General features: G+C 39.9%; 1 protein-coding gene across 1 annotated transcript in view; it reads left to right on the top strand.

The window, feature by feature from the left end:
* The first annotated feature begins 2,880 nt into the window (after positions 1-2,880).
* Positions 2,881-21,423, top strand: part of SLC15A5 (solute carrier family 15 member 5) — a 90,339-nt gene continuing 71,796 nt past the window's right edge. Inside the window, 3 exon segments of the mRNA XM_060024345.1 lie at positions 2,881-3,019; positions 3,021-3,292; positions 12,665-12,884. Coding sequence (XP_059880328.1) covers positions 2,934-3,019; positions 3,021-3,292; positions 12,665-12,884 — 578 coding nt within the window. The 5' untranslated portion in view covers positions 2,881-2,933.

The raw sequence follows: 21,423 nt of genomic DNA, 5'->3' as shown, positions 1-21,423 counted from the left end.
CAGTATATCCTGCCAAGTGAATCCTGCCAAGTATATCCTTCTCAAGTGAAGTTGGAACTTGTCCTTTAAGCTCATTCTGAGCTTGGTATTGAGAAATACCAATAAGAAAGAGGTGCTTTGCTGTTGTTTCAACACTACTCAGCAAATACTGTTGCTGTCCCTGAATAACCACCCTTGCACGACAGGTCCCCACCATGTGTGTCATGTTCTTGGGCAAGGATGCACAGAAGTCAAACACAATCATCACCAGGCCCCGGGAAGAGGCGGTGCTGCCCTGCCTGGGAAATCACACTCCAAGAGACCTTTGTCAGATACTGGCTAAATATATCAGCCAGTGGCTGGGGACCAACTTTCCCTTCCATTTGCAGCAAATAAAAACAAAGTATCACTGAAGACTCTTTGTAAGTCACAGAAACCTAATGGGGATAAGTTAAACCAAAATTGATTGGAAATTGAGTCCTTTATAGAAGGAAAAACTAATCATGTCTCCTTAAAGGATAAGGACCATGGTGGCGCTGAGTTCTCCATCAGGGCCACGTGGGCAATCCCTTTTTGGTAAGGCCACCTGACTCAGCTTCTACCATTTCTAATCTTGTCATTCCACTTATGATAAAAATGCCTGTGGAGAAACAGCAAAAGTACTATCTTAGACCATGTGCTGATCCCCTTGGCCAGGAGAAAGCCCCACCGAGATCTCAAGTATAGATGGATGTCATTCCCCAAAGGTAGGATGGCTACAGGCTGGGGTTTGCCCTAGACAATCCCAGTGTGTATCTGTTTTTTAGGAATAACTATAAGTAGCATCACTTTCACTCACAAACGTGTCCAAGTTTCGATAATAAATTGCATGATCACTCTATAAAAAGGAAAAACAGGGCATTGTTACCAAAGGGGGGAGAAGTGATGCTGAGTGGATGAAAATAGCCGCCATTACGAGACTCTTAGAAGAGGTCAACACAAAGTGTTTTGCACCCAATCTCTCAGGTTAAAGATAAGAATTAGCATCAAAAGCTTTTATCAGTCTTTTGCTTTCGACTCCAACATGAAAATAACATTCCTGTACTCACCCCCTATGTTTTGAATTATTATGACTTTGACCCAATAATTCCATTCCCTTGTCTTCCTATGTCCTTGCTGCTAAACCCCTAACTGTTAAAATGTTCCCTTTTACGGCTGCTTTTTTTTTTAAATTTTAGTATATATATTTTTATAATATTGTGTTTCAGGTGTACAGCAAATTTATTCAGTTATACATATGTATTTTTACAGATTCTTTTCTATTATAGGTTATTACAAGTTATTGAATATAGCTGTGCTATACAGTAAAACCTTGTTGTTTATTTTATATATAGTCGTGTGTATCTGTTAGTCCTAAGCTCCTAATTTATCCCTTTGGTAAATTTATCTCTTATTTCCCCTTTGGTAACCATAAGTTTGTTCCTATGTGAGTGTATTTCTGTTTTGTGAATAAATTCATTTGTATTATTTTTTTAGATTCCACATATAAGTGATATCATACAATTGTCTTTCTCTGACTTGGGCAGAAGATCTAAATAGACATTTTCGCAAAGAAGACATACAGATAGCCAAAACGCACATGAAAAGATGTTCAACACTGCTAATTATTAGAGAACTGCAAATCAAAACTACAATGAGCTATCACCTCACACTGGTCAGAATGACCATCACCAAAAAGTCTACAAATATTAAATGCTGGAGAGGGTATGAGGAAAAGGAACTGCTACACTGTTGGTGGGAATGAAAATTGGTGCAGCCACTATGGAAAACAATATGGGTTCCTTAAAAAAGTAAAATAGCGTTACCATATGATCCAGCAACCCCACTCCTTGGTGTATGTTCAGAAATGACAAAAACCCTATTTGAAAAGATACCTGCATCCCAATGTTCATGGAAGCACTATTTACAATAGACAAGACACGGAAGCAACCTAAGTGTCCATCGACAGATGAATGGATAAAGAAGATGTGCTATATATAATATATACACAATGGAAATTAGTCAGTCATAAAAAAGAATGAATTATCATACGGCTGCTTTTTCAGCTTAATTTGTGCTCTTCTGCTTTCCGAAACAGAATGTTAACATCCGTTCACCCAGCTGAAGGGTCAGGGTGATACCTGATCCAATATTCCCCAAAGCATGTGTAGGATAGTTGCTGTACCCCTGTTGCTGAGTAATAATGAGTCAAATAGTGCCTTTCACTCTGATTTCCTCCGAGAGGCTGTTCTACAAGCCTGGGGTCAACTTAAAGGAAGACGGGTTTTGTTTAATATTTTCTCTTTTCATTAGTGCACTTAAATTACTTTCTTGCAAACTCTGCTTGTTACCTAAATGTACTAGCACTTCTGTTACCTAATTAGCTTTCTTATCAGAATTCCAACCAAAAATAACAAGAAATGTAATAATGATAAGATATCCTGCCCCCTCAAAACAGATTTCCTTTCGCGCTTTATCTCTTGGTACTGTTCTGGCTTGTTTAATTAAAGTATCAGAAATTATTAGACTCAAATTATTTCTTGATCTAGTGCTCAAATTCTCCTGAAAAACTGCTTCTTCTGCCTCCGTATTTAAACTTTATCAGTGTGAGGCAGATGAGTTTCCACACGTATTCAACTGGATTCATGTAATTCAATATAAATTTGCAGGAAGAGCCTAATTTAGCCTCTAAGTAATTAGACGAACAAATCAGATTTGGCTACACTGAGCTACCATGGTTTAAATACTCATGTCTCTTTTCTTGTGCTCTTCGATCAGCAAAATGAACAACACTAATGTGCAAAAAAAACGTATGAAACTTAGCATGGAGTTGTGAAATTCAAAGCAAAGATCTTATTTATTTTTTCATTAGAGGAGTGGGGGAAAAATCACCAAGTTCAAACCACTAGCATAAGTAGTCTTCAAGGAGGGTAGTCATGTCTGTTACAGGCTTTAAGAACACCGATGAGAAAGTACCCTTAAATCACAGAATTGAGAAGGAGAAAACTATAAGACATATTGGTTATTTGTCTTCATCATACTCTGAAAAAATTTCAAGTTGGAATCTGTTTGCTTCTGGTGGAGCTGTGTGAGAGGTTCACTTTCTTTGAAGTCGTCTGCAATATGATCCCCTTTTGCACCGTCAAGCTTGGCTATCACAATTACCAAGCCGCCATTTTGAACTTGTGTTTTATTGGAACGTCAATCCTTACCCCGGTGTTTGCAGGATGGCTTGCTGATGTATGTCTAGGAAGAAACAAACTGGTACAGGTTTGCTTATTTCTGCATTTTCTAGGTGAGTGTCCACTTCTGACTGGATTGTTTTACAACTTATTTTAGTGGATTTTTATTAGAACGTTTGATTTATGCTGTACCCACTTTGTTTTTAGCATAAGATTTAATAAATGAGCTAAGAATGTTGCTTCAATTTAGTTTATTCTCTGTATTATTTGAGGGATACTACTAAGTAAGTGTGTGTGTGTGTGTGTGTGTGTGTTAGAGGATGCTTTGATACTTTTACCATTGCACTGATTATATTTTATAATAATTATCTCTTTAAATGTCTGTTTTCTATACTCTGCAGAATTCCCTCCTTTCCCCCCTTCCTACCACAAGCCAAAATTTGTGACAAATTCTATGTGAAATATGAAATTCATTTGCTTCACAACAAAAGTGAAGTGTGCTAAAAAGTTGTTTTGAAGTACATGTAGAAACGTTTTCATCAAAAGGTGGTCTTTTAATTAGTCATATAATAATTAAGATTGCACTTGAAGACATGATTTCCATATTATGAAGTATGGCTACATGCTAAAAAATGAATGAATTTAACGCTACACTGTGCTTCTTTACATAACAAAAAAGAAATAGATCTACGAAAGTTTGGGAGTGACGTGATTGCAAGCAATGTTGTGGAAATATCAAATTTGTTTGATATGGAATAGAGATCAAGTTGATGAACAGTCTAGAAATTTAGGCTGGAAAGTTCAGGTTGCTCTTCTAGACAAGAAGGAGTTACTGAAGATATGAACACATTTGTGAAATGCTTCAATAAACAGGACTGACAATCACAGTGAGAGGTTAGAGACAGAACAGAAAATCTCAGGATGTTGGTCTAGGTGATGGAGAAGTGTCAATCCAGGAAAGAAAAAACCATAAAAACTCGTCAACTATGTAAGGTCACAAATATGACGGAAGGACAGAAATTAACTCCAAGTTCTGAGCTGAGGAACTTAGGTAGGCAGTTCATCAAAACTGACCAGTGCAGCAGAAACGCAGTTTTGGGGGACAGGGGAGGTGAATGAGGAAGTGATGGGTATCAGCTACTCAACCTACACACAATTCCAATCAGACGGTAAAGTACCATTCACTGAATCGATCAGAGCGTGATTCAAACTTGTAAGCTTCTTCATTGTTTCAGTTCCATGAAATAAAAACTAAGTCACTGCATGGCAAATATTTGTTCACCATTCCATAAGTGTTTCTCATTGACTGCTCTGTGCTAGACATTGTTCCAGGATCTGGAACCCAACAGAGAAGAAAGCAGTCTCTTTTCTTATGAAGTTGACTTTCTGATGTGGGGAGAGGGAAAATCAAGTAATAAATAGCTATTATGTTGGATGGTAATGTGTGATGATGAAAAAAAAGCTGGGGAAGGGGACAGGATGGACTAGAGAGTGACAAGGTGGCTCTTCTGTGTCAGGGAATGTTTTCTGATGAGGAGACATTTAAGCATGATTTACTCTTCTTCACTTGGTAACAGGTCATGTCAGTGGCATTAGGTAACTTCTTGTTTAACATGGTGATTGCCATCAGTCTAAATTCCTGTGTAAGTCATCAGACTAGGACTGAAGTCCCAACTTAGAATTTGGCAAACAGAAGGCAAGTCAATTCCACGACCATTCAGTTTCCTACTCAAAGTTGTTTCCTGGTGTCCCCCACTCATGGATGTCATAAAATTCCAACCAGTGACTAAGTATCAGAGGTTCCATCAAAAATGTGTCTTCTGTCTGTATTGCTACAACCTTAGCTCAAAAATGCAGCCTTCATCTTCTTGACCATTACAGTGGCCTGCTTACTGGCTGTCAGTCATCAGTGTGACCCCAATGCTGTTTCTACCAAAAAACACTGACTTCCTAAAAGAATAAATCTATACATTGGCTCTATTATCTAAAATGTAAAAGCCAATTTAGTTTATAAGAACCTTTAGAACCTGTCCCAAATTTACCTCTCCAAACTTCTGTCTCAGTACACGACCCCAATCAGGCGGAACTTCTCCTCACGGGCTTCCCTACTTTCCTAATGTTACATCTGCTCTTTTCTCTGCCTGAAATTGTCATTTTCCTTTACCTTTCCATCCCATATCCGAGACATGAAAACTCCTGGCCCTTCCTTCAAGATTCATGTAGTGGGAGGCTTCCGGGAAGATGGCGGAAGAGTAAGACGCGGAGATCACCTTCCTCCCCACAGATACACCAGAAATACATCTACACGTGGAATTACTCCTACAGAACACCTACTGAACGCTGGTAGAAGACCTCAGACCTCCCAAAAGTCAAGAACCCCCCCATGTACCTGGGTAGGGCAAAAGAAAAAAGAAAAAACAGAGACAAAAGGATAGGGACGGGACCTGCACCAGCGGGAGGGAGCTGTGAAGGAGGAAAGATTTCCACACACTAGGAAGCCCCTTCGCGGGCGGAGACTGCGGGTGGCGGAGGGGGGAGCTTGGGAGCCGCGGAGGACAGCACAGCAACAGGGGTGCGGAGGGCAAAGCGGAGAGATTCCCGCACAGAGAATCAGGGCCGACAGGCACTCACCAGCCGAGAGGCTTGTCTGCTCACCCGCCGGGGCGGGCGGGGCTGCGAGCTGAGGCTCGGGCTTCGGTCGGATCCCAGGGAGAGGCCTGGGGTTGGCGGTGTGAACACAGCCTGCAGGGGATTAGTGCGCCACGGCTGGCCGGGAGGGAGTCCGGGAAAAAGTCTGGACCTGCCGAAGAGGCAAGAGACTTCTTCTTCCCTCTTTGTTTCCTGGTGCGCGAGGAGAGGAGATTAAGAGCGCTGCTTAAAGGAGCTCCAGAGACGGGCGCGAGCCGTGGCTAAAAGCGCGGAGCCCAGAGACGGGCATGAGACGCTAAGGCTGCTGCTGCCGCCACCAAAAAGCCTGTGTGCGACCACAGGTCACTATCCACAACCCCCTTCTGGGGAGCCTGTGCAGCCCGCCACTGCCAGGGTCCCGGGATCCAGGGTCAACTCCCCCAGGAGAACGCACAGCGCGCCTCAGGCTGGTGCAACGTCATGCCGGCCTCTGCCGCCGCAGGCTCGCCCCGCCCTCCGTGCTCCTCCCTCCCCCCGGCCTGATTGAGCCAGAGCCCCCGAAGCAGCTGCGCCTTTAACCCCGTCCTGTCTGAGCGAAGAACAGACGCCCTCCGGAGACCTACACGCAGAGGCGGAGCCAAATCCAAAGCTGAGCCCCTGGGAGCTGTACGAACAAAGAAGAGAAAGGGAAATCTCTCCCAGCAGCTTCAGGAGCAGCAGATTAAAGCGCCACAATCAACTTGATGTACCCTGCATCTGTGGAATACATGAATAGACAACGAATCATCCCAAATTAAGGAGGTGGACTTGAGAACAAGATTTATTATTTTTTCCCCTTTTCCTCTTTTTGTGAGTATGTATGTGTATGCTTCTGTGTGTGATTTTGTCTGTATAGCTTTGCTTCTACCATTTGTCCTAGGGTTCTATCCGTCCGTTTTTTAAATTTTTTTCTCTTAATAATTATTTTTTTATTTTAATAACTTTATTATATTTTATATTACTTTATTTTACTTTTCTCCTTTCTTTTTTTCCTTCCTTCCCTCCTTCCTTCCTCCTTCCTTCCTTCCTTCCTTTCTTTCTTTCTTTCTTTCTTTCTTTCTTTCTCCTTCTACTAATTCATTCTTTCTACTTTTTCTCCCTTTTATTCTGAGCCGTGTAGATGAAAGGCTCTTGGTGCAGCAGCCAGGAGTCAGTGCTGTGCCTCTGAGGAGGGAGAGCCAACTTCAGGACACTGGTCCACAAGAGACCTCCCAGCTCCACATAATATCAAATGGTGAAAATCTCCCAGAGATCTCCATCTCAACACCAGCACCCAGCTTCACTCAATGACCAGCAAGCTACAGTGCTGGACATCCTATGCCAAACAACTAGCAAGACAGGAACACAACCCCACCCATTGGCAGAGAGGCTGCCTAAAATCATAACAAGTCCACAGACACCCCAAAACACACCACCAGACGTGGACCTGCCCACCAGAAAGACAAGATCCAGCCTCATCCACCAGAACACAGGCACTAGTCCCCTCCACCAGGAAGCCTACACAACCCACTGAACCAACCTTAGCCACTGGGGACAGACACCAAAAACAACAGGAACTACGAACCTGCAGCCTGCAAAAAGGAGACCACAAACACAGTAAGATAAGCAAAATGAGATGACAGAAAAACAGCAGATGAAGGAGCAAGATAAAAACCCACCAGACCTAACAAATGAAGAGGAAATAGGCAGTCTACCTGAAAAAGAATTCAGAATAATGATAGTAAAGATGATCCAAAATCTTGGAAATAGAATAGACAAAATGCAAGAAATATTTCACAAGGACCTAGAAGAACTAAAGATGAAACAAACAACGATGAACAACACAATAAATGAAATTAAAAGTACTCTAGATGGGATCAATAGCAGAGTAACTGAGGCAGAAGAACGGATAAGTGACCTGGAAGATAAAATAGTGGAAATAACTACTGCAGAGCAGAATAAAGAAAAAAGAATGAAATGCCAATAAAATGGACAACCTGGAAGAAATGGACAAATTCTTAGAAATGCACAACCTGCCAAGACTGAATCAGGAAGAAATAGAAAATATGAACAGACCAATCAGAAGCACTGAAATTGAAACTGTGATTAAAAATCTTCCAACAAACAAAAGCCCAGGACCACATGGCTTCACAGGCGAATTCTATCAAACATTTAGAGAAGAGTTAACACCTATCCTTCTCAAACTCTTCCAAAATATAGCAGAGGGAGGAACACTCCCCAACTCATTCTACGAGGCCACCATCACCCTGATACCAAAACCAGACAAGGATGTCACAAAGAAAGAAAACTACAGGCCAATATCACTGATGAACATAGATGCAAAAATCCTCAACAAAATACTAGCAAGCAGAATCCAACAGCACATTAAACAGATCATACACCATGACCAAGTGGGGTTTATTCCAGGAATGCAAGGATTCTTCAATATACGCAAATCAATCAATGTGATACACCATATTAACAAACTGAAGGAGAAAAACCATATGATCATCTCAATAGATGCAGAGAAAGCTTTCGACAAAATTCAACACGCATTTATGATAAAAACCCTGTAGAAAGTAGGCATAGAGGGAACTTTCCTTCAACATAATAAAGGCCATATATGACAAACCCACAGCCAACATTGTCCTCAATGGTGAAAAACTGAAAGCATTTCCACTAAGATAAGGAAAAACACAAGGTTGCCCACTGTCACCACTCTTATTCAACATAGTTTTGGAAGTTTTAGCCACAGCAATCAGAGAAGAAAAGGAAGTAAAAGGTATCCAAATCGGAAAAGAAGAAGTAAAGCTGTCACTGTTTGCAGATGACATGATACTATACATAGAGAATCCTAAAGATGCTACCAGAAAACTACTAGAGCTAATCAATGAATTTGGTAAAGTAGCAGGATACAAAATTAATGCACAGAAATCTCTTGCATTCCTATACACTAATGATGAAAAATATGAAAGAGAAATTAAGGAAACACTCCCATTTACCATGGCGACAAAAAGAATAAAATACCTAAGAAGAAACCTACCTAAGGAGACAAAAGACCTGTATGTAGAAAACTATGACACTGATGAAAGAAATTAAAGATGATACAAATAGATGGAGAGATATACCATGTTCTTGGACTGGAAGAATCAACATTGTGAAAATGACTCTACTACCCAAAGCAATCTACAGATTCAATGCTATCCCTATCAAACTACCACTGGCATTTTTCACAGAACTAGAACAAAAACTTTCACAATTTGTATGGAAACACAAAAGACCCTGAATAGCCAAAGCAATCTTGAGAATGAAAAACGGAGCTGGAGGAATCAGGCTCCTTGACTTCAGACTATACTACAAAGCTACAGTAATCAAGACAGTATGGTACTGGCACAAAAACAGAAAGATAGATCAATGGAACAGGATAGAAAGCCCAGAGATAAACCCACGCACATATGGTCACCTTATCTTTGATAAAGGAGGCAGGAATGTACAGTGGAGAAAGGACAGCCTCTTCAATAAGTGGTGCTGGGAAAACTGGACAGGTACATATAAAAGTATGAGATTAGATCACTCCTTAACACCATACACAAAAATAAGCTCAAAATGGATTAAAGACCTAAATGTAAGGCCAGAAACTATCAAACTCTTAGAGGAAAACACAGGCAGAACACTCTATGACATAAATCACAGCAAGAGCCTTTTTGACCCACCTCGTAGAGAAATGGAAATAAAAATAAACAAATAGGACCTAATGAAACTTCAAAGCTTTTGCACAGCAAAGGAAACCATAAACAAGACCAAAAGACAACCCTCAGAATGGGAGAAAATATTTGCAAATGAAGCAACTGACAAAGGATTAATCTCCAAAATTTATAAGCAGCTCATGCAGCTCAATAACAAAAAACCAAGCAACCCAATCCAAAAATGGGCAGAAGACCTAAATAGACATTTCTCCAAAGAAGATATACAGACTGCCAACAAACACATGAAAGAATGCTCAACATCATTAATCATTAGGGAAATGCAAATCAAAACTACAATGAGATATCATCTCACACCAGTCAGAATGGCCCTCATCAAAAAATCTAGAAACAATAAATGCTGGAGAGGGTGTGGAGAAAAGGGAACCCTCTTGCACTGCTGGTGGGAATGTAAATTGATACAGCCACTGTGGAGAACAGTATGGAGGTTCCTTAAAAAACTACAAATAGAACTACCATATGACCCAGCAATCCCACTACTGGGCATATACCCTGAGAAAACCATAATTCAAAAAGAGTCATGTACCAAAATGTTCATTGCAGCTCTATTTACAATAGCCCGGAGATGGAAACAACCTAAGTGCCCATCATCGGATGAATGGATAAAGAAGACGTGGCCCATATATACAATGGAATATTACTCAGCCATAAAAAGAAATGAAATTGAGCTATTTGTAATGAGGTGGATATACCTAGAGTCTGTCATACAGAGTGAAGTAAGTCAGAAAGAGAAAGATGAATACCGTATGCTAACACATATATATGGAATTTAAGAAAAAAAAATGTCATGAAGAACCTAGGGGTAAGACAGGAATAAAGACACAGACCTACTAGAGAATGGACTTGTGGATATGGGGAGGGAGAAGGGTAAGCTGTGACAAAGAGAGAGAGAGGCATGGACATATATACACTACGAAACATAAGGTAGATAACTAGTGGGAAGCAGCCGCATAGCACAGGGAGATCAGCTCGGTGCTTTGTGACCGCCTGGAGGGGTGGGATAGGGAGGGTGGGAGGGAGGGAGACGCAAGAGGGAAGAGATATGGGAACATATGTATATGTATAACTGATTCACTTTGTTATAAAGCAGAAACTAACACACCATTGGAAAGCAATTATACTCCAATAAAGATGTAAAAAAAAAAAAAGATTCACGTAGTGTTCGTTGCTAGCTCCTCTGTGCTCAGCCACGCTCTGATCATACCCAAGTGATTGCATTTGCCCCATTATAATTGTCCACCTGCATGTGTGCCTTCTCCGATGGATGCATTCGCTCCTGATGGGAGGAACCAGCAGACCCCCACCACCTAGCAAGAGATATGACACATCATGGTGCTTTATACAGAGCTACCAAGTACAGGTGTGCGGACTGTGCACTGCACAATAGCACACATCAACAAGGAATCTTTTTATCTTATATGTCAATGACTTGTATTTTTATTACATCAATTTTACAGTAGATAGAAATAAAGTTTTGACCTACTGCAATCAGTGTATTATGACATTTTTCAAAAGATGGAAGTAAAGTGCCTTTCAAATTTACACAAAGTTACCACTAAAAGAATTTGTCTTTAAATAGATGGCTGCTGCAAGAAGCAGTTCTCTGTCCATCCTCTTTGGGTAACCTTAGCCTAGCCAGGCCTCACGTGACACTTCCAGAGATAAAGACTGAGTGGCAGAGAGAGAGAGGGAGAAGTTAGCTGCACATCTGGCTCACCTTAACAGGAAACATTTCAAACTCAATAAAGGGCCCACCCTCATGGTAAATCAATCTGTTACCAAACAACTATTAAGGGCATGCATTCTTCACATTGCAAAAGCCACTGTATGGGAGATGGAAACATTAGGCCCAATTTTTGCCTTTAATACCCTTATAGTCTAATGGAGAAAACTAACCACGTAAAATGACTATATAAAAATTTATACCAAAAAGTGTGAATGCCAAGTTAATAAAACGGAGTTGAAAACTAACATGGAGAAGCCATTTTTCCCTAATCAAATTGACCCACCCCCCAAAAATTGATTTGATCCTGTGATAACAGGAATTTCAAGAACAGGGAGATCACAACTGGGTTACTCCGTAACATTGGGTCACTTAGCCTCAACAAACGTGTTTCTTTTTCTTTTTTTTTGAAAAATCAGAATTAAAAAAAAAAAATCTGTCCTCTGTCATCGCAAAGTTTTTCCAAGATCAAACAATGTAGTACACAAAAATGTTTTGCAAACTATAAATAGCTTAGCAAAAGTATGGAATTGAGTGGTAATTATTAGACAAGGAAAGTCTTCAAGTTTGGTCCCTGCAAGACGGAAGTGAGAAGGCAGCTTAACCTTCTTTTTGTTGGTTTGTTTTTGGGTTTGATTGAAGTCTGGTTGATTTACAATGTCGTGTTAGTTTCAGGTGTACAGCAAAGTGATTTCAACCTTCCTTTGTCATTCTCTCCTCCCTCCTTCCCACCTGTACTGCATTACTTACCTCACACCCATCCCCAGCCTTCTCACCTATGTGTGTGGCAAAGGAGGCTCCACGCCACTACAGGAGAAATGAGAGAAATAAAAGGGATTTAAAAGGAAAAAGCGAAGTAGAAAAGGAAAAGAGAGGCTATGTTCTCCTCTAACTACAATAACGTTCTTCTTAAAACGTTTTCTTTAACAGGCTTCCGAGATGTCTGAGATCATCGCGGTTTTTCTCACTCTGTTGATTAAGAACAAATAACCCTTGTGAACGGTGGGTTTTCTCTGGGGGTGGGACTGCAAACATCTTTAGTGTCTCACATCAGGTATTTCTGAATTGTTTTAACTTTGTTAAAATGGACACGATTTGCTTGTATGTCCTCTGAGAGACAGTTCAAGTCTGAGGGGAAAAAAACTAGGACTTTGGATTCATTAAAAACATATACTGAGGGAAATATTTACATTTAGGAAAATCGTATTACCTCCAGAATTGCCAAGATTAATATTTTAATAAGACAATTGCATAACGAGGCAACGTTCAGAGGAAAAACCTTATTTCTGATGTGGTTTGGTGAGTCAGTGGTCTATACACATTTATTCCTTTTTTTTTTTCTCTATCTATAGGCTCTGCTTTATCTGTGGCTGCTTTTCCCTTGGAGGGTTTCTACATGGGCACTCACCATATGATTAACAACATACCAAAAAAGGAACAGACCAGGCTGTTTCACGTAGCACTGGTGGCCATCTGCCTCGGCACAGGAGGAATAAGGACCATTGTCTGTCCACTGGGCGCTTACAGCCTTCAGGAGTATGGATCCCAGAAACGAATGTCCTTTTTTAACTGGTAAGTAGCACTGGCTAGGAGAGAAAACAGGCATTCTCGGGAACAGACATTCCTCCCCCTTTGGGCATTTCTCATTGCTTGCTCTCTGGTCCCGTTTTGATGATGGCTGTTCAGCCTTTGTCATTGATTGGGCTGGGTGACAATGGGACAATACCTTTGACAATGATTCAGCCAGTATTCTGGGAGCCTATGAGTCAGGTATAGGCCAACACAGTTTACCAGCACCTTCTTGAAACACGCTGATGACTTTATCCTTCAAGTAGACAAGTGTGAGATGGCATGTCATAGTGAATAGAATGTGGCTTTGGAGCCAAACAGGCCTTGGTGGAAATCTCAATTCTACTTCACACAGCTGCCTGACCTTGGTCAAGTCATTTCTTCTTTGAGTTTAACCATTTCTGAAGGGTTATAGTAATACCTCTTCCTGGGTTTTATTAGAGGTAATAATATGTGTATTACTGGCAGAGAATGTGGCACATAGTGGTAATCAATAAACAGTAGCTATTATTAGTTATGTCTACATTGTAATAGACTAACATGGCAGAGACCATAAATTCAGAAAGATGAAAAGGATGGAAGAAGTATTTTACAATTCGTTAACACATCAACCAGCATCTCTATTTAACATCCACTTCACCCCCAGCACCTGAAAGAATTTGTATTCCATGGAAATCAAACTACATTTCTATACAGCTTTGTCTCTCTTAGTGAGTTCTTATACAGTTTTATGTGTTTTCAAGGAACCAATTTTTATTATCAAATGCAAATTCAAGGAGAAATTGAGATTTTGATCTCAAGATAGAGTATTTCAGCATTTAGTAGAGAACTCTGTTGTTCTTATTGGCACTCACCAGTTGATGTCAAATATATTGGAGATATATTGTCTTTTGCTTCCTGTTCTCTGTGAAATGGGTTAGTATCATTTTTCTAAAATATTCTGCCATTCCATTAGTGTTAGCAATGGATAAAAGCAATGCACAGACAGCATCAGACAAAATGTTTAAAGAAAATTCATATTAAAAGCATTAAATGAAAAAAATTTAGAATAAATATTATCTAGGTACATATAGCTATCTAAGACAGTTCCTTTTTCTTTCTGTTTCTCTTTCTGCTTTCGTTTCCTTCTTTCTTTCCTTCTTTCCCCCCATCCCCCGACTATATTAATATTACAAAGCACTCAGGCCTATTTTGGATTAAGTCCAAACGTCAGAGAATAATGCAGTTTTACCAAAGGTGGAAGGGACTTTTTACTTCCTTACAGCAAATTCTGCCTCCTTGACCTGCCCAAAGGAGAAAGAAAAATCCTTCTTTTTTATTCTATTCGGAGGTTTTAATCCTTAATTAGCAACATCATTTTGATTAAATAAGACTCTGGAGGATTAAGACTAAAGAGCAATCAGTTGTTCTGAAAGATAGCTCTGGAGAATTTATTGTACTGTCGCCTTAGTCATTCAGAGTTGTGTTTAATCAAAGTGACATTTCTCAGTGTTGATTACAAAGGAGACATTATATGAATGAAATATTTCCTTGGGGAAATGGAGGGAACACCCAATGGGTTCGTGCTTTAGGACATTGGAAAGGCGGGGATGAGGAATGAGGTGAAAATGAATTTCTGTAGCCAGGCCAAATTTAGGATGAACACATTTCGATTGGGTTACTTATTATTTCCTGATTTCATTAAAATCTCTGATAAAGGAATCATGCAATATTTTTTAAAGTTAAGCACCGAGAAATGTGTATAAAGAACCAGGGTGTTATTCTTTAATGTGATAAGAGACTGTAGAAATAATAAGCCCCTTGAAGGCGGAATACGGTTGTTGTTGTTGTTTTCTCAGTTCAAATACTAAACTTTTATGAACAGCTGCTTGTTGCACTTTATAGAAATGACTGTTCATTCTATTCTTGTACATAACGCAGGGGTTGGTGGCAAGATGAACAGAGTCCCTGCTGGGCAGCCAGATAGCTGGCAGGATCCTGGCTCTGTCACTTAGGAGTCTTATGGTTTTCGGCAAGTTCCTTCACCTCTCAAAGCACAGAATGGGGGTAACTTGGAGGGCTGTTGTGGAGGTCTTACACAAAGTATCCTAGCACATTATAGGCATTCAAATCAGGGTAACTATGACTGTTATTATTAAATGACAAATAAATAAGTCATCAGCTAAAATCATTGTCCAACTTCTGGGAAAGAGGAAGGCCATTTAGGAGAAGGCCATCTTTAAAATGAGCAGCCCACTGATTTATAATCTATTTCTCCAAGTCAAAAATGCCTCTAGGGCTTCCCTGGTGGCGCAGTGGTTGAGAGTCCGCCTGCTGATGCAGGCGACACAGGTTCGTGCCCCGGTCCGGGAAGATGCCACATGCCGTGGAGCGGCTGGGCCCGTGAGCCATGGCTGCTGAGCCTGCGCGTCCAGAGCCTGTGCTCCGCAACGGGAGAGGCCACAGCAGTGAGAGGCCCGCGTACCAAAAAAAAAAAAAAAAAAAAAAAAAATGCCTCTAGAAATTACAAGCTTGGTTAATATAATGAATTTCAGCAGTGTCTTTAAAAAAGCAACACAGCTAACTTTTGACCACTAATCTCTCCCTACAGAAAGACTTACTACTTTTCAAATTTTTGAATTCAAGTCTTTAGTAATATATTCTTTTTTTTTTTTAGGTTCCAGACGTGCAGGCTCAGCGGCCATGGCTCACGGGCCCAGCTGCTCCGCAGCATGTAGGATCCTCCCGGACCAGCGCACGAACCTGTGTCCCCTGCATCGGCAGGCGGACCCCCAACCACTGCGCCACCAGGGAAGCCCTAGTAATATATTCTAATTCAAATCTCTACTACATATATTTTTCTGGTTTAACGACAGCAGTGCTATGCTTATTAAATCACTTATAAACTGAAAAAAAAAAAAAAACAACACAGCACTTGAACCTATAACCACTTGAAGGCTGCATCCAGTTCTGTTTTCAGCACAGATGTCAGCTGTTCATAGTTACGGGACGCTTAATGAGATGTGTCATTGCATCTCTACCACCTAAAGCTTCCCAATGATCATGTGAAATAGTATAGACTGGAAGTCTAAAGCACTGAAAGCACCACTTCCGAGTAGAGCTGCCAAATGTAGGTGAGAAAACCCCTCCCAGCCAACATCACCATCTGGTACTGGATCTTCCTCGACTATGCACCTAACTGAAAGAATAAAGCTAAACTCCCTGAAATCAATCGTCCAGATCAGAACCTGGCTCTTTCATCATTTTCCAAAATCTGACATGTACAATAAGAGTTACCATACTGGCGATCATCTAGGTAAATACACCTGTGCAGAATCTTTTCTGGAAACAAAATGAATGGTGAATAATTAAGTCTGTTCATGACCATAATTTTAAATCCTACCACAATTAACCTTAAATCTTGCTTCCTCGTGTCTCTATTTATTTCACCTGATAATTTGCATGCCATCTGCATATCATAGTCTGTCGCTAACCAGTTACCAGAGTGAATTATACATTATTTAAAAGCTCAAATAGTAGATTGGTATAAATTTCTTGAAAAAGTCTAGAGACTGACTTATTCCATCCCAGAAATTTTGAATATCTGGTACTCAGTTTGACTCTACATAATATCTGTCTCATACTAAAGTGTCCTGATTTTTAAAAACTTGCTCAAATTTAATATCTTTTATCTTGGGAAAACACTAGAAGTAAAAAAATTATTATCCCACAGCCTTTTTTCCAAAGCTGTTTTAATATTTACTTGCGTGTTGTTTGAGAGCAGCGATTCTCAATCCTAGATGTCCAAGGAAGCCACCTGAGGACCCTTAAAAAATACTGATGCCTGAGCCCTACCACCAGAAGTTCTGATTATGTTGATCTGAGATGGGCACCAGAGACTAGGATTTTTTTTAAGCTGCCTAAGTAGTAAGGTTTGAGAACCACTGCTCTCAAGCAGCATTGCATGATTTTAAAAATCACTTGAGGGCTTTGTTAAAAAATGTTTCCCATGCCCAACCCCAACCTCCTAGATCAGAATTTCCTGGGAGCATAGCTGGGGAACAAACGGGCATTTTTATCGAGTGCTTCAGAATTTTGAAAACACTTCCAGAGACATAAGGAAAGTGGATTCCAAACGTGGTCTAGAAATATTCTTGAAAAGAAATGGAGCTAAACATTGAGGGAAGCACCTATTTCATACCAGGATGCTTCAGAAATTTTTGATGATTCCTCACAATTTTTACCACACTTAGAAATCTACCTCTTTGAGAAATTCTACCTAATCCTTGAGAAGAGAAACAAAATATGAATTTACGTAATTCTGCAATAGTAAAATCATAATTTCAGCTAACGAAATCAAAACAGTTCATGCAATAGTCTTACTAGTACTCATTAATACAGGCATATCTCGTTAAATTGCTTTGCTTTATTGTGCTTCACAGTGATAAAAGTTTTTAATTTTATAAATTTTTATAAATTTTAAATTTTGTAAAATTTACAGAAAGTTTGCGGCAATTCCATGTCCAGCAAGTCTATCAGTGGCATTTTCCCAAAAGCATTTGCTCACTTCATGTCTCTGTGAAGCATTTGGTAATTCTCACACTATGCAAACTTCATTATTATTATATTTATCATGGTGACCTGTGATCAGTGATCTTTGATGTTACTACCACCATGCGCTGAAGGCTCAGATGATGGTTAGCATTTTTTGCAATAAAGTATTTTTAATTAAGACATGCACGTTATCTTTTTAGACATAATGCTATTGCACATTTAGGACATTACAATAGAGTGTAAACATAACTTTTATATATGCTGGGAAACCGAAAACTTTGTGCAACCTGTTATACCTCGGTGGCCTAGAACCGAACCCATAATATCTCTGAGGTATGCTTGCACTCAGAATATCCTCTAAGTTGCATATACTGAGGAATAGCTTGTAAGTAGCTTTCTAAAAAATCACTAGACCTTCCAAAAGTCTATTTTCATGGGCTCTAGCCAAGTTTAACAAATGCTACCCACTCACCCCAATTACAACAGGCACCTCCTTCATTATCTTGGCCAGAATTGTAAACTTTCAGAAAATACACTCAAATACCTCTCCAACATATAACCATGTAAACTAAAAAGTATTGGGGAAAGAAAAAAAAGAAGAAATTTCTTACATTTCTTACTGATCCTGCATCCTGCCGCTTTTTTTTAAGCCCTGCTTGGTAGCTTTTAAGCTTGGTAGGTGCATCAGCAGGGACTTATTTTTATCAATAAACACGCAGTGGTTCAAAGATCTCAAACTCAGGAAATGAGAAAATGATACACATTGTTAAAAAGAACAAAATTCAACGGCAGAAATTTGAAGACCTAATGGGCTTTATTAGGCGATTCATGAATTGGACAGCATCCCATCCAGCAACTACAAGGTGCTCTGAAGGGTTGTACAAAATGGAAGGTTTTTATAGGAAGAAGGGTAGGGCAAGGGAGCTATTCGCAAAAGAAAAGGAAGCATTATTTTTAGGCCAGGGTATCTTCTTTTTGGGAAGGTGGGGTGGGGAGGGAAAGGCAAGGGTTTTACCACGTAGATTGCCTCTTCTTCTGGGGGATGGAGAGGGCCCACATGACAGATGACCTCATTGATGCCAACCAGAAAATTCCAGACTGGTTGATTAAGATTACATTTCTGGAGAAGCTCGAAACTGCAACTAAGTCCTGTATCTAAGCCTAGGTTTGGTATCATGGGCTTTAGCACAAGTGACGCCATTTGGGGCCTGTGGTTTTCTCTTCAACAACATAAAAAACTGTTAAAATTGGGATTTGGCAGAAGACAGGGGAACAAAGACAGAAAGGGAACGAGAGCAAGTTAAAGGAGTGACACAAGCAGGGAGGGCAGGAGAAAGAGAGTGAAGCATTCCCCCCCCCCAATTTCTTAATTAAAAGTAAACCTTTTACTTTAATCATGCTGTCAATTCACCAAAATCAATTATCTTCCTTTATTAAGCCGTCTTTTCTTTAATAGCATTGTTGAAAAATATTTATAGATAAAAAGTAGGAAAAAATGATACAAATGACCTGATTTACAAAACGGAAACAGACTCACAGATTTCGAAAACAAACTTATGGTTGCCAAAGGGGAAATGTGGAAGGAGGGATAAATTAGGAGCTTGGGAGTAACATACACACACTACTATATATAAAATCATCAACAAAGGCTTACTGTATAGCACAGGGAACTCTACTCAGTACTCTGTAATAACCTATATGGGAAAAGACTCTCAGAAAGAATGAGTATATGCACATGTATAACTGAATCACTATGCTGTACACCTGAAACTAACGCAATCATTATACTCCAATAAATTTTTTTTAAAGAAGTAGGAAATGCAAAATTTCCTTCTGGTCCTTCTTTCTCCAAATTCATGTCAGCTAGAATATTCTTTGAAGCACTTCAGTGGGCCAGTGGTTATGCTAAAAGAAGCAATGATTGACAACAGCCATCCACCATGAAATCAGCGCCCCAGTGTTTCATTGACTCTTCTAAACAGTTCAATTTTGGCCCATTGAAGAACCACAAACCCCCGGGTGAATTATCTCAATATTTTTCAAGGCAGAATAAAATATTCTGTTTTAACTCTTTTTTTTTTTTTGCGGTACGTGGGCCTCTCACTGCTGTGGCCTCTCCCGTTGCGGAGCACAGGCTCCGGACACCGCACGTGGGACCCTCCTGGACCGGAGCACGAACCCGAGTCCGCTGCATCGGCAGGCGGACTCTCAACCACTGCGCCACCAGGGAAGCCCTGTTCGAACTCTTAAAATTGTCCACTAAGGCTATGAAGACCCAGAAGTTTTTCTCCCCTCTTTAATACCTTCTCAAGTAGGTTGGAAAGCCCATTTCAAACTATTTCTCTTATAATCACTTAAAATAAGTCTGAAGCATGTCAAAATTGGTCAGTCTAAGAAGTGACAGAGTATTTGAGTGACTTTAAAAACTATTACTAAATAAATTAAGGTGAATGTTTAAAATAAATAATCTCAAAAGGTTTTCTGAATTTTGCAGCAATAGGGTTTTTTCCCCCTTATTTGTATTCAACACCATAGAATCATGAAGACCAAAAAAAAAAAAAAAATTACCACTTATATATACCCCCAATTATTTGCAGTTCCCAGTCTGTATTTAAAAGTAAACTAAAGAAACATATTTTTACTGCTGCTTTCAATTTTCCTTAATCACTGGTATTTGTTTTGCTTTAGTGCTTTGCTCTCTGACTTTCTGTGTGAGAGGTGCTTTATATATTCAATTTGCTGGTGAGCTATGAGATGAAAGGAGTCTTAATGGTGAGTTTGAAGACTGTGGATTTTTATTTCTTTTATTTTTTTACAGTTGAGACATATACAGTTTCACCCTTAATTATCTATGGCTTGTCCTGTCCATGGATCAGCAAAGATTATATAAAACATGATTGTACTAGGTAATTCTTCCAGAAAATTACACAATCAAATAGGTTGGGTGGCATTTGTTAAAACACATTTAGTACTTTATGATCTCTCCCTATACAGAGATATTCAGCACTATAATTCTTTGGTTTATAACTATATTTCACAAGATGTAAGTCTTGGAAGAATTGTAATTTTCCTTGACCCTCTTTAGAGCAATTCTGTTTACATCCCCCTGTGGTGTACTGAAGAGTCGCACAGTGTCCTCTTGGATGTTTTCTCAGCAATACTTAGCATTTGAAAAAAGGGTTTCTTAAAGATGGAAAGGACCGTAACATCGCTCTGCAATTCCAGCCTCCCTTGGTTGTTACAGCCACAGTTCAAGTGTGCAGCTTGCAACTGCACGAAAGGATGACCTGAGGCTGAGCCTAGGGACTCTACCGCATTGTCCTAGAAAATTCTAACTTTGTACCCACGCTGCACTGTGATAAATAAATTGCAATCAGTGGATTACAGTCAATCAGCTTGCTCAGCATGGCCATGTCTGACATTTGATTCCTTTTCTAGGTCAGTTATGGAGAGTGGATGTTCATGATTTTGAAAGGGGTGATCACTTATTGGGTGCATACATATTCAAAACTTAAATTGTACATTTTGAGCACATGCAGTTTATTGTAGCTCACTTATATCTCAATAAAATTGTTTTAAAAAACACGAGAAAAAGCAACAGTAATAAAGATAGTATGGTTTTGGCAGAAGGATAGATTAGTAGAACAGAATTGAAATTCAGAAAAAAGAACCACATTTATAAGGTCAATTGATTTTCAACAAAGGTGCCAAAAAATTCAATGGGGAAAGGATCATCTTTTCAATAAATTGTGCTAGAATAACTGGATATCAAATAGAAAAAGTTACTCATGACACCTGACTAGAAATTTAATTAAAAGCCGATCATTGGGCTTCCCTGGTGGCGCAGTGGTTGAGAGTCCGTCTGCCAGTGCAGGGAACGCGGGTTCGTGCCCCGGTCCGGGAAGATCCCACATGCCGTGGAGCGGCTGGGCCCATGAGCCATGGCCGCTGAGCCTCCGCGTCCGGAGCCTGTGCTCCACAACGGGAGAGGCCACAGCAGTGAGAGGCC

This window comes from Delphinus delphis, chromosome 11, assembly GCF_949987515.2.
Source record: "Delphinus delphis chromosome 11, mDelDel1.2, whole genome shotgun sequence".
Classification (NCBI taxonomy): Eukaryota; Metazoa; Chordata; class Mammalia; order Artiodactyla; family Delphinidae; genus Delphinus; species Delphinus delphis.
Note: the sequence above shows the minus strand (reverse complement) of the source record. Positions and strands in the feature narration are given on the sequence as shown.